At 36.2% G+C, this 12478-nt stretch overlaps 1 protein-coding gene across 4 annotated transcripts in view; it reads left to right on the top strand.

Moving 5' to 3' along the window:
- The window catches only part of PLAG1 (PLAG1 zinc finger), a 52856-nt gene that overhangs the window by 33304 nt on the left and 7074 nt on the right, over positions 1 to 12478 (top strand). The window contains exons 2-4 of one of the 4 annotated variants that reach the window (XM_058528727.1): positions 1356 to 1460; positions 9342 to 9440; positions 11961 to 12319. In XM_058528727.1, coding sequence (XP_058384710.1) covers positions 12078 to 12319 — 242 coding nt within the window. In that variant the 5' untranslated portion in view covers positions 1356 to 1460; positions 9342 to 9440; positions 11961 to 12077. Of the gene's footprint in view, positions 1 to 1355; positions 1461 to 9341; positions 9441 to 11960; positions 12320 to 12478 lie in introns of those variants that run through there. The other 3 variants (XM_058528726.1, XM_058528728.1, XM_058528729.1) reach the window with 3 other exon arrangements.

Below are 12478 nucleotides of genomic sequence, written 5' to 3'. Positions count from 1 at the left end.
CTGCCCACCCGTTAGTCACTTAGTAGCCGTCTTGGTTATCAGATCAACTGTCACGGTATCACAGTGCTTTTGTTCAAGTAACCCTTATTTTACTTACTAATGGCCCCAAAACGCAAGAGTAGTGATGCTGGCAAATTCGGATGTGCCCAAGAGAAGCCATGAAGTGCTTCCTTTAAGTGAAAAGGTGAAAATTTCTTACTTAATAAGGAAAGAAAAAAGTCATATGCTGAGGTTCTTAAGTTCTGGAATAAGAAAGAATCTTCTATCCATGAAATTGTGAAGAACAGGGCCGGCCCGGTGGCTTGGCGGTTAAGTGCGCGAGCTCTGCTACTGGCGGCCCGGGTTCGGATCCTGGGCGCGCACCGACGCACCGCTTCTCCAGCCATGCTGAGGCCGCGTCCCACATACAGCAACTAGAAGAATGTGCAACTATGACATACAACTATCTACTGGGGCTTTGGGGGAAAAAAAAGGAGGAGGATTGGCAATAGATGTTAGCTCAGAGCTGGTCTCCCTCAGCAAAAAGAGGAGGATTAGCAGGGATGTTAGCTCAGGGCTGATCTCCCTCACAAAAAAAAAAAATTGTGGAGAACGAAAAATAAATTCGTGCTAGTTTTTCTGCCGCACCTCAAATATGTATGTATAGGGAAAAACACGGTATACATAGGGTTCAGTACTATCCTTGGTCTCAGGCATCCACTGGGGGTCTTGGAACGTGTCCCCCACCGATAAGGGGAACTACTGTACCTCGAAATACATTTTGGTTTTTCTTTGCATGTTGTTGAAGATGGACTTGCCACCTGCGAATTCACTTTAAAATGAACAATGGTCTCGTCCTAAAGACTAGCTCAGGAGCTGAGCAGTTGTTGTCTCCTTGTTCCGCCTCTCCTTTAGGCGCTTGTGGTTCATACCCTTCCCTGTGAACACATGGCCTGAGGGAACCACTCCTCAGGCAGGATTTTGCCCTCAAAAGGTTTTTCTGAAAACCGTGTTACAGAGAAAACAGTGGATGTGTTTAGAGTATGAATGAAGAAAATAAGCAGCAATTTGGAGAAATGGCAGTAAACTTGGAATAATATTTTACCGAATAAAAATATGAACAATCTAGATAACTTAATTGTGATTCGGGGGAAAATATATAAATCAGGGATATTGATTTGTTTACTTCTCAATGTACTATAAATATTTTGTTTCACATTTGTTTCTAACAGAATTTGAGATAGATTTTCCAATAAAGATAAAGTATAAAGAATATGTTTAAGTGATAATGAATGAAAAACAGTTTGGTTCATATGCCATTAACCAGATTGGGTCTGACTTTTGGAATCCCAAACTAACTCTTCTTTTCTTTTTAGGTTGCCTCTTGGTGCTGCATTGGCCGTATTTGGCACCCAGAATGCTTCATTCTGTGATGGTCTATTAATAAGGTTACCTTGCTAGAGTTTGGAGCAGGGCCTCAGGTAGGTGGCTTTTATCATTATATGGCATGGCTTTCAAAGTGATCAATTATTCCAGTTTCTAAACAATATAAGATATAATATTAAAAGCTTTGAAAAGCATGCCACATAATAAGCATGCCACTTACTATTTTAAGGTCTATCAATATGTATTGTGTTCAGCAGGACTTTATTAATAGTTATGGTCTAATGGAAGGATTGGAATACTGGCAAGGAGCAGTCTTCCTTACTTTGTGCACAAAATGCATAGCTGCTGTAAAAGCTTGTTTGTTCATGTTCCCCAAATAGCCCACAGATGAACTCTTAAGCTCTTCCTTCTGTGAATCTTGCTCAGAGTGATAGACTATCCCATGTTACCACTACATCTCTTTCTGTCTACCGGGAAGGATCTGATTAACTATGGGCAGGTGGGGAGGGAGGCTAGCTCTGCTTGTTGGGATAGCTCAGATGCTAGAATAAGGAACTTAGTGGGACAACAGCAATTTGCTAGCCTTGTTGAACAGAGGACTCACGCAGGCATCTAGATTTCTCAACCTGTAGATCCAGCTCAGTGGCACAGAATCAAGGTATAGTGGTACTTGGAAATCCAGGCATACATGGATTTGGTGCCAGGTAAGTCTGTTGGCAGGACCTCAAACACAGGGTTGGGGTTTAGAGGCCAGGACCCTCAGCCCTAGGGTAGGAAGACTGGTTAAAACAAAGACGGCTGTGCCAAGTGCAGAGAAGGGACTCAAGCTCCTGAACTCCACCAATGGCACGCAGGCCCAGCCGTGGGGAGAGGAGGACGGAGGCTGAGAGCCTGGCAGCTTCTCCCCATATACATGAACAGAGCTTTATAATCAAATAAAAGGAACATAAATTAATCTGGCTAAAATTCTCTAATCACAGCAGTCTATGGAGATTAAGCATTAAAATCAAGTTAGCATAAATTTCTAGTCATTTGTATATTATAAATATTTTTTATATATTATATAAAAATATATATTTTTTATTTTATATGAAAAGGTGTTAATGGTTTTTTAGTGTTATGGGTTATGGATTTTTTTCTTTTTCTACTTTATTACAGTTTTAAAACTTTATTTAATGAAGCTATTTTTAAGTGGCCAGAAAAAGAAAAAATTTTTTATTTTACTTAGCCAACTACATTTACACAGATTTTCTCCTTTTTGATTTGTCTTGTATCTGTAATCATTCAAAAATTTTCTCTATTTTCAACATCATCCTCACATTTTAATTTCACATTGAAGAACATCCTCCTTAAAGATCTTGAATTTTACTCTGTTCCTTTTTCTTTTCCTTAAAGCTTCATTGGCTATTTCCAAATGATAAATCATAATCGGTACAGGTTACTTGTGCTTAGGGAGCTATGGAATAGAACATTTGAAAGCAGAAATGTTCTGAAATCCAGGCCTACTGAGTGCTGCCCAGGTGTGTCTCTGTGCCTGTCGAGTCACCTGGGGGCCTCTGAGTAGCATGTGCCCGAGTCTGCCTAGCTTTCAACACCCACTGACAGAAAGAGGGCACCTCCCGAGTGATTGTGATGCTCCCCAAGTTTCCACCCCTCCGCCAAAACAAACTAACAACTTCCCTCTATGGGGTTTGTCTTCTGAGCTTGCTTTAAGCTGATTTGAGATTTCAGGAATGCCAAAACATGTTTACCTGCTTGTTTTGATTCCTGAAATTCCTTAAAGGGACTATAGTTAAGTTCAGCACATATTTATCGAATGTCTACTACGTACCAGGGCACTGACCAGGTGCTGGGGCTATAAGGATGAATAATAGTCTGCCCTGTAGATGAATTTATGGTCCCAGGGGAGAGACAGTAATTTCAAGAAGAGCTTTACAGTCTGTGTTAGGGCTAAAAGGCTCAGAGAGGTAAAATTCTGCAGTTTATTCTTCCGCAAGTAAAATCAGTCAAGGAATGTAATTACTAAATCTCTTCTAATTGTGACAGCTAGGGAAGTGCACGGGCCCTCTGGAGGTGGAGGAGTCAGTGGCCACCCCTGACTTGACGGTTTTGCCTAGAACTGATTCTGTTTATTCAACGATGGAGGAATAGAGAGAAGTGGTTGTTTCCAGAAGTGGTTTTGTCCTGGACAGCCACATGGGCATAACTTAGGGAAGACAGAGCAGTGGCACGTATAGGGCCTTACCTGGATGTGGGTTCTATTTTCATTACATTGTTTCTGCTACTCAAGATTTTGCGCACACCCTTATCAACATTTATGCCTCATTGTTCCATAGCACAAGCCTATATTTAAAGTGACTTTACTTTGAGATGGCTTAAAACTAATTCTCTGCATGAGCTTTTATAACTAAGTAAAACTTTCTTCCCTCATCACTTTTGTTTTAATGTGTACAATTTCTGCCTTCCCATCTGAGTTTATAGACAGATCAGTACGAGTGCTTGGAGAGTTCAAACGTGAAACCTAGATGATGCTGTAGTTGTAATTTTAATAGCATTAACCATAAATGAATGGAAGCATGTCCTCCAAATGTTCGAGGTCCTTCAGTGTGCACATTTTTATAGTTGGTGTCAAGCATTTTTGTTGAAGCTCCCGGAATTGAAGGGGTCAGTGGTAATAAAAACATGAACAACTCATCACAGTTTGGGAGATACGCAATTTTCAGATTGAGCTGACCTATGAGTTACCTACTTTATAATCCTAGCCAGAGCACCAATATTTTGGAAATGCTTTATACCAAAAAACTAAACAAAATCGGGAAAACCTCTAAAAATAAAGTTTTGATTAAGTGGTCTCACTTTATATGCAGATATAATTGTGATTCTTTACTTTCTCCTGGGCATCATTGCTTCCCTTTTGCACAATTCCTCTCTCATCTCCTGTTTGCAAATACTGCCTAATTGCTCTATGTGAAGAAAATGAAAATACCCTGCTGTACCACCCATGTATATTTTTTAGTTTTTCACTTTGGTAAGAATATACAAATATATGGGGAAAAATCTCCCACACAATAGTTAAAATGAAATGCTAACTTCTAAGTTATGGATCATTAAAAGAGAGCTTTTAAAAGAGAAGAAAAACTTCTTAACCTAACATGATATTTTTGCTCCATAAAATAATTAACCAAGGAAAATATTGCTGAATTGTAAGATAAAATGTATTTGAATATTCCATCTTCATCAGATTCTCTATTTGTTCTCTCTGGGTGCTCTAGAAAACGAAATAAACAGCCATACCCAGGTTCAAGGTGGCCCAAAACGGAACATCCTAATTGTACAGATAAGAGAATTGACATTGAATTTGCTGGTTCCACTTTGGAATTCATTGACTTTTTCCTATTGGTTTTTAAAAACAAATGGGTCAGGGCCGGCCCTGTGGCTTAGTGGTTATGTGCTCTCGCTCCGCTACTGGCGGCCCAGGTGCGGATCCCGGGCACGCACTGACCCACCGCTTGTCGAACCATGCTGAGGCGGCGTCCCACATACAGCAACTAGCAGGATGTGCAGCTGTAACTTACAACTATCTACTGGGGCTTTGGGGAGAAAAAAAAAAAAGGAGGAGGATTGGCGATAGATGTTAGCTCAGGGCTGGTCTTCCTCAGCAAAAAGAGGAGGATTGGCATGGATGTTAGCTCAGGGCTGATCTTCCTCACAAAAAAACAACAAAAAAAACCCACAAATGGGTCTGCTACTTCCCTTCACTTCTCTGTTGGCTTTTATTATGTGTATATTAAATATGGGGCTTTCTAAATATCACTAAGGCTAAACTGTATGGTAAATTTCAAAAAAGGGTTGTCCTAGAACTGTATTTTAATAAATTGCTCAAAAGTTAAAAATATCAAATACAGTAATTCAAAAAAGGCATCCTTATTTTTAATTAATTTTAGTTAACTATGACATCTCCTATAGGAAAATAAATACTGTAATTTTCGGTATTCCGGGTATAAAATGAGTTATTTGGGAACCTAATTACAACTTAGGCGAGTCAGGCACCATCCAAGCCCTTTGTTATGTCTCCTTCTCAGTCGGCTCTCCTGCTCCTTTCTCTTCTTCTCTTAAGGCAGCAGCAGCCCCATGTAACCGTCCAGCCATTCTTCCTGCTCCATGCCAGGCATGGATACAGGTACCAGGCACATTTTCACTTTAGAAATTTTTATTAGGAATGAGGACCGAATTGATATTATCTACATATACTAATTGATTCCTTAGCAATAAGATCAATCAGAATGTTTTTCTGAAACAAGTATTTTAGACAGCTTTTTATTGCAGTTGCTATTGTTTTAATCTACGACTTTACAAATAGCTGCTAAGTTTCAAAAATACCTTTCTAGTGGCTTATTTAGTTTGTTGAACCAAATTGTATCCACGCTGTATTATTTTTTGCTTGAACATAGATATGTATATTCTGTCTTATGTCCACTATGGTGATTGAGCAAGCCTAAGTTCATTTTGTTGCTGGAAAGCACTTGCCCTGCTTTAATTATTTTTGTTCATTCTGCAAAAATTTTACTTCCTTTTATGGGAAACAGCAGTGAATAAAAAACTGACACAGCTCCTGCCCCAATGCTGCCTATAGTCTATTTTAAATTCTGTCTTAGGTTTTATAGTTGCAAGATATTTTTTTTCCTTTTATTATTCTTTAATAAGTGATTTTACAGACCTATAGAAATTGAATGCTGTAAAAATTTCCACGTTATCATACAGGATCAAAAAATGTTCTAAGTATGCTGTTGCCCTTACCTCAAAATTGACTGTCTTCAATTATGTTATCTTGTTAATAATTTCTTTCACATTTTTCAAAGCTCTATTCTGTTTTATACACATAAATTAAAGTATTAACTACTGGTAAGTTTCCTTTTGCTGCCTACCTATGTACTCCATATGAAAAACATGTTTTAAGCAAGTGTTGACATTTTCTGAATTGTTTACTAATGGCGTTTTATGATTAGCATAAGGGAGAATAAAAGTTTATCGATGGCATTTGCCCTTAATTAGCAAAGTATATATTTGACTTTTAACTTAAATATAAAAGAATTATTGATACAGGTAAGTGTTGTAAAAGTTCACAGCTGTTAGAGAAATGACTCTCAGAACTGTGGCGTTTGAAGCGTAGAAACAGTTGCAGTACATTTTCTTTAGCCGGCATCCTCATAGGAATTTAATAGACCTTCTGATGTAAGATTCATTTTTGCTTGTTATTTTTCTGTGTGAGTCACTGTTTTAGAATGTAAAACATAGGAAGATAGACCTGTGTGTGTGCACACACACACAATGTTCCCTTTAATTATTGTTTTTATGTATGCAAAGTTGCCCTAGAAGGAAACATCTGTTCTGGTACCAGCAAAAACTGGAAGGGTATTCTGAAGTGTTATTTCATCTTAGGGCTATTTGAAATGGGTATATGTACATTTTCTACCTGCTTCGAAATTCTTCAGATCAAGGAAAGAACTTGAACCATTTGAAAAGTAGTAACGTATCTTTGATATGTTAAAAGGAGTACAAATTTTGTTGCAGACTCTTCAGAATAGTAGTCACAATGCTTTTTAAAAGTTTTTCTTAATCCTATAAAAGAGAATACACAGATAATTTTAGTTGACATTTTAGTTAGGATTACGTAAATGCAAAAACTGTATTTTTTTTAATGTTTATTATATCAAGCCAAATAATAATGAACTCTAACAAGTTCCTGGTTTCCTTGGCTTTGGGAAATAATTAGCAGGCCTTTGAATTATTTGGTCACTGGTAAGAACTCAAAATAGGTTGAATTTAGGGAAATTAACCGTGACTTTGGAATTATATCTTATGATAAAATGAATGAAAATGATGGCTTTATTATTTTTTTCAGACTATAAATATGTAACAGGGTAATTTGTAGACTATTGTAATATTTAAAATCAAGATACATAATTTTAAACTATAATGAAATACTTTTGACTCTAAAGGATTTTTATTATAAATGCCGTTGAACAGTAAGCATAAATAAAATTTTTATGAATGTATTTGAGATGCAGTAAAATTTGTATTGGTCGGGAAAGGAAGGAAAAAATATGTAAATTTATTGTTTACTAGTCAACTTAGGTTTAAAATATTTTTTCTACCCAAATCACTATCTACTCAGACAGATATACCAGTTATTTTTTAACTGTTACTTAAATTATTTAAAATTTATTTTGCAAACTGTCTTTATTAAAAGAAGCTTTTTAAATCTTAAATTTGCTTCCTTTTAGGGATCATATTAGCAGCTCTGATAGAGAAAATAGGCACTGTCCCCTATTCTTGTCTTTGAAGTGCAATGACAGGATTTATCCACTTGTAAACTGGTTTGCCAACCTAGAATGCAGTAGAATAACAAATAGGAATTTCTTGAGCACGTATATGCTGTCAAGATGTTCAGCTTCTGTGGGCCTCTCACCTTAAAATGGCAATGATGATAAATGTGTCCACCTCTCAGGTCCATTGAATTCCAGGGAGGTAATAGAGATGAAAACACTCTACACTTGTAAGGTATTTATATTATTAAAATAACATAATACACAACACAAGCTTTCATATTCTTAATTACCCTACCAAAAATTCAGTATGTGCCCTGGGCAAGTAAGTATTTTCAAAGTTAATTTTATTGTTTTGCAATTATGATGTGCAGAATTCAGTTCTTCCATTTATGCATGTCCTGTGCTTTACAAAAGAATGGAGCTTTTGCTTTAACTTTTTAAATGTCTTTTATGAGTCTAAATTTTTATTTTTCTTGTCTTTTAAACTGTGAGAATAATGCTGCTTTCAAATGTACCCTTAGTATTTTTGTAATGATGCTTGAATGTCCTCTATTAAATATTTTATTTACACATCATCAAATTAAAAGTATGTGAAAATTTGATTTCAGGGAAAATTAATTAGATTTGTGTTTAGAACGTTAAGTAAAATTCTTTTCATTTAACCTGTCATTTGTGAATCCTTTTGTTACTGTATTTTAACTATTTGATTTATATCATCCCTTTCAAGGTGTTATAATCATGATTTCTGAACGTTCATCTTTAAAATATCCAGAGCTTACTAATCTCTCTGTGCCCTGTACTCTCTGTAATAGATAATTCTAGGTTTTTCTGCCTTTTGACCCTCATTCTTTTCACATTTACTTGTACAATCAAGAATTATTAACAGATTTTTTTTCTGTGTGTTAGTTTTACTGAAGATCATAGGCATTTTAAAAATATTTTAAGATTTTTTAACAATAATCTCTTAAAACCAAATGATACTTTCTTCCTGACACCCCCTTCTCTTGTAGCAAACCTATATTTAACTTCCCTTGCATGCTTTTGAAATCTAAAGAGCACAGAGTTATTGCTACATTTCATCAATCCTTGCAGCATCCTGAGAAATAAATTGGCAGGTATTGCAGGTGACAGAAGTGTAGCTCAGAGAAGCCCAAGTTGCACAAGGTGTGCAGTGTGGGCACATGAGGTGCTTTCATCAGGAGTCTGCTGTTCTTTGGTGAGGGTCCGGGTGCACTCTCTCCAAGAGAGAACTGAGTTTGTCTCTTCCATAACGTTATTAAGCTTAATGAAATTTCATTCAGTTTGGTTTACAAATAGTAACCCTAATATCCATTTCTCTCAGTAGGCAAGTTAGATTAAAAAAAATTAAATTGAATTTGGGAAAGAAGTGGGGAGTCATTCAGCATCACAAAATGCCATTTATATAGGTAATACTATTTTACTTTTTGTTTCTGCATTTATTTGGTCATGTAAATGTGCTTAGAACTAATAAAAATTTGCAACTGGTGAAATTAATGCATGACTCATCAGCAGAGTATGGAATGTAAGCATGTGCCATGAAATTGCAATTCTTTTATCCTTTATTTTCCATCGTTTACATACTGATTCCATGTAGAGTGTAGTCCATTCTTATTTTTTGTTTCATAGATTGGCCAAAATGGGAAGGATTGGATTCCGCTCTCTTCCACGAAGAGTCAATGGGACTGGCTAAGATCAAGGTCTGAGGCTTTTTCCATCTGTCATCAGGTATGCATTGAACAAAAATCACCACAGTTCTATGCATGTATCTTTAAAGTGTTTGATTGATATGCATATTATGAATGTGGACTTTTATTTGATGTTGAGCTCACAACCTTATATTTATCCTATAGTTTTAAATGCACCTATAACTAATTTGATTTTTGTAATATATTGAGATAAAAAGATATTATTAGCCATGAAAAAATTTCAGCTGGTCTTAGAAAAGTGTAATATTTGAAATCTGCAATTCTTCATTGCTCAGTATGTACATCAAAAGCTAACATAATTCATTTGTTACTCCATATTGAGTATCACCAATTTTAATATAATCAAAAGTTTGTATATTGTTTTATGGTGCACTTTTAATATATTTTTTTCTATAATTTAGACGTTATCATTTTTCTCAACTTGAATTTTCTGCCCATTATGGTTGTATCTCATAACACAATAATGACACATGACCAGTCTTTGAAATATTTTCAAATATTAGTTATATTCAAGGATTTAGATACTTTGCATTCCATGTTGATTTTACAGTTGAAAAATTTATCAGCTTATTTCCCACAGTGTTCTAAACAGGTGCATAAAAGCATCATGTTAGGAAATGAATTAGTCAGAATTACTCTTTTTTCCTGCCTTCGAAGAATGCTTTATACCAATTTGCAGTGTCATTACTGGTTACAGCAGAATAGTTGTTGAGATATTTCTGAGAGAGGCAGAGAAGCTGTCTCTTGAATGAGAATATAACAGGAAAAAAACAAGTACTTGAGGTTCTGAAAATCTAAAACCACAGGGAACACATTGTGTTAGCATTAGTAACGTCAGTTGCATTAATTGTGTTAATGTCACTTTTAAACTGCAAAGGAGTCTTAGACAATTTGAACGGCGTGAAGGAAGGCCTTGCCTGTATGTCCCTACTGGTGAAGAAAGGAAACATGAACCCAACAATGATTAACTTACCCATATGCTTTACATTTTAATCAAAGGAGTGGATAATTGCTCTATCTTGCCTGTTTCATAACAGCCTCTACATTAAAATACAATAGGACCTATTGTAATATACACAATTTTACGAAAATGTGGGTTAAATTTAGAGCTCCTGCAAAGGTGTACCTGGAATCTGCGAAAGTCAGTATCATACCTCTAGCTTGTGAAGGCAAGTGTCAGTCTGATGCCAAAACACAAGTGATTTAAGAAATTGGTTTTCGTTTTTTTCTGAATATATAACAGGATGAAAAATCCAATTGATTAGTAGTTGATAACAGTCATTTAGCCACAGTTTTCAATTTAAAAATCAGATCTTTTTAAAAGAGGTTGCAGGTATAATCATTTCTGTGTCTCTTAAAAGTACATTGCTAGACTAGCATTCATGATCCTTGAAGAATCGTTTAACTCTTATATCACTTGGATCTTTGAGGAGTTGGTTTCTTACTCTGAGAAATACAGTTGATAATATTTACTATCTGTTGTCCACGAGTTTTCAAAGGTTTCAATCAATTTAAGAATTTTTGTTTAACCAGACATACTCTTTGCCGTACAATATGTACATTTCATTCTTTCTCAAAGCGCCGATAATGAATTGAGACTCTGACACACCTTTTCACAACCTGAAACACCTCTATAATGTTTCCTTGCACAGGTATTGTGCTCCAAGCCAAAAGTCCCATTGGTGTGCTGCACACGGGTTACAGGTGTGTCCGAGACTGATCCCCTTAGCTCTTGGGGAGGCCTGATGACTGGCTCTAACCTCAGTGTGCCCAACAAACAGAATCATTTTCTATGATGTGGAAAATGGTGAGGAAAATTACTTCAACCACATCCTTCCCCCAAATGACAAGGAGCCATGATCCTCACCTAATATAACATCAAAAGGTTTTACCATTTCAGGGATACATATTTGATATGAAGATAAGCCATTTGTACTCTTGACTCAGAAACCCCTCTGCGTGTGATGACACTGCTGTAAAGAGTAAATTTTCACTTTGGGTGGTGCATTCAACTCTTTCAGGCCTCTGGTGTCTGTGCATTAAGTATTCTTCCATGGATTAAGGGTTCACAAGGTGCCTAAAAGAGTGTTCAGTTGCCTCTCTATATTGTCTTATAATACAGAGTGTGACTAGAGCCAGCTTGCACAAATTAAAATGATTTTTAGACATTAAAATATTTGAGGGAACATTTTTATGTTCTAGGTCAGATTTATGTTCTCCAGTCTCTTGTAAAAAATGAAGCTTATAATTCCACTTTTAGTGTCATGTTTTGTTGCTTCCTGAGAGCTCCCAAAGTCACTGCTGCTTTCCCTAAGTACAACATTTGTCAGGTGGAATTTCAGTGGATGTGTGAACTGTTCATTCTGAGCAATGCATTAATATGTATTTTGACAAATATAAAGAAACCTACAGATATTACATTAGACCAGCTGAATCCATTTTATGGTTTCTTTTTTAATTCAAAAGCATCACATAGCAAATAAAATTTTTAAAAATTAAATTTAGTTACAAACTAGTTGTTTCTTATTTTTTTTTCCAGTCCCTTTTTGCTTTCTTTTACGACCACATGAAACTTGAGAAGCCACCTAAAGCTAAATCATTTAGTGGAGTTGGGCAGTTCCCAAGTGTCCAACAAGAAGGCCTGGTTTAGGCTGCGATGGCCACTGTCATTCCTGGTGATTTGTCAGAAGTAAGAGATACCCAGAAAGTCCCTTCAGGGAAACGTAAGCGTGGTGAAACCAAACCAAGAAAAAACTTTCCTTGCCAACTGTGTGACAAGGCCTTTAACAGTGTTGAGAAATTAAAGGTTCACTCCTACTCTCACACAGGAGAGAGGCCCTACAAGTGCATACAACAAGACTGCACCAAGGCCTTTGTTTCTAAGTACAAATTACAAAGGTATTAAACTCTATTTGTCTTTCAGATTATATTTTCTATTATGTTGGCCATTTGAAGCCATTGTAAACGTATATATTTGTATACACATTTTTTAGCTGATTTGCAGAGAGGAAATGTTAAGTAGATTAGACATTGGCTAGTTTTAGTATTCTAAATCAC

The sequence above is a fragment of the Diceros bicornis genome, chromosome 33, assembly GCF_020826845.1.
Source record: "Diceros bicornis minor isolate mBicDic1 chromosome 33, mDicBic1.mat.cur, whole genome shotgun sequence".
In the NCBI taxonomy this organism is placed as follows: Eukaryota; Metazoa; Chordata; class Mammalia; order Perissodactyla; family Rhinocerotidae; genus Diceros; species Diceros bicornis.
This window is presented reverse-complemented; position numbering and strand designations above follow the sequence as displayed.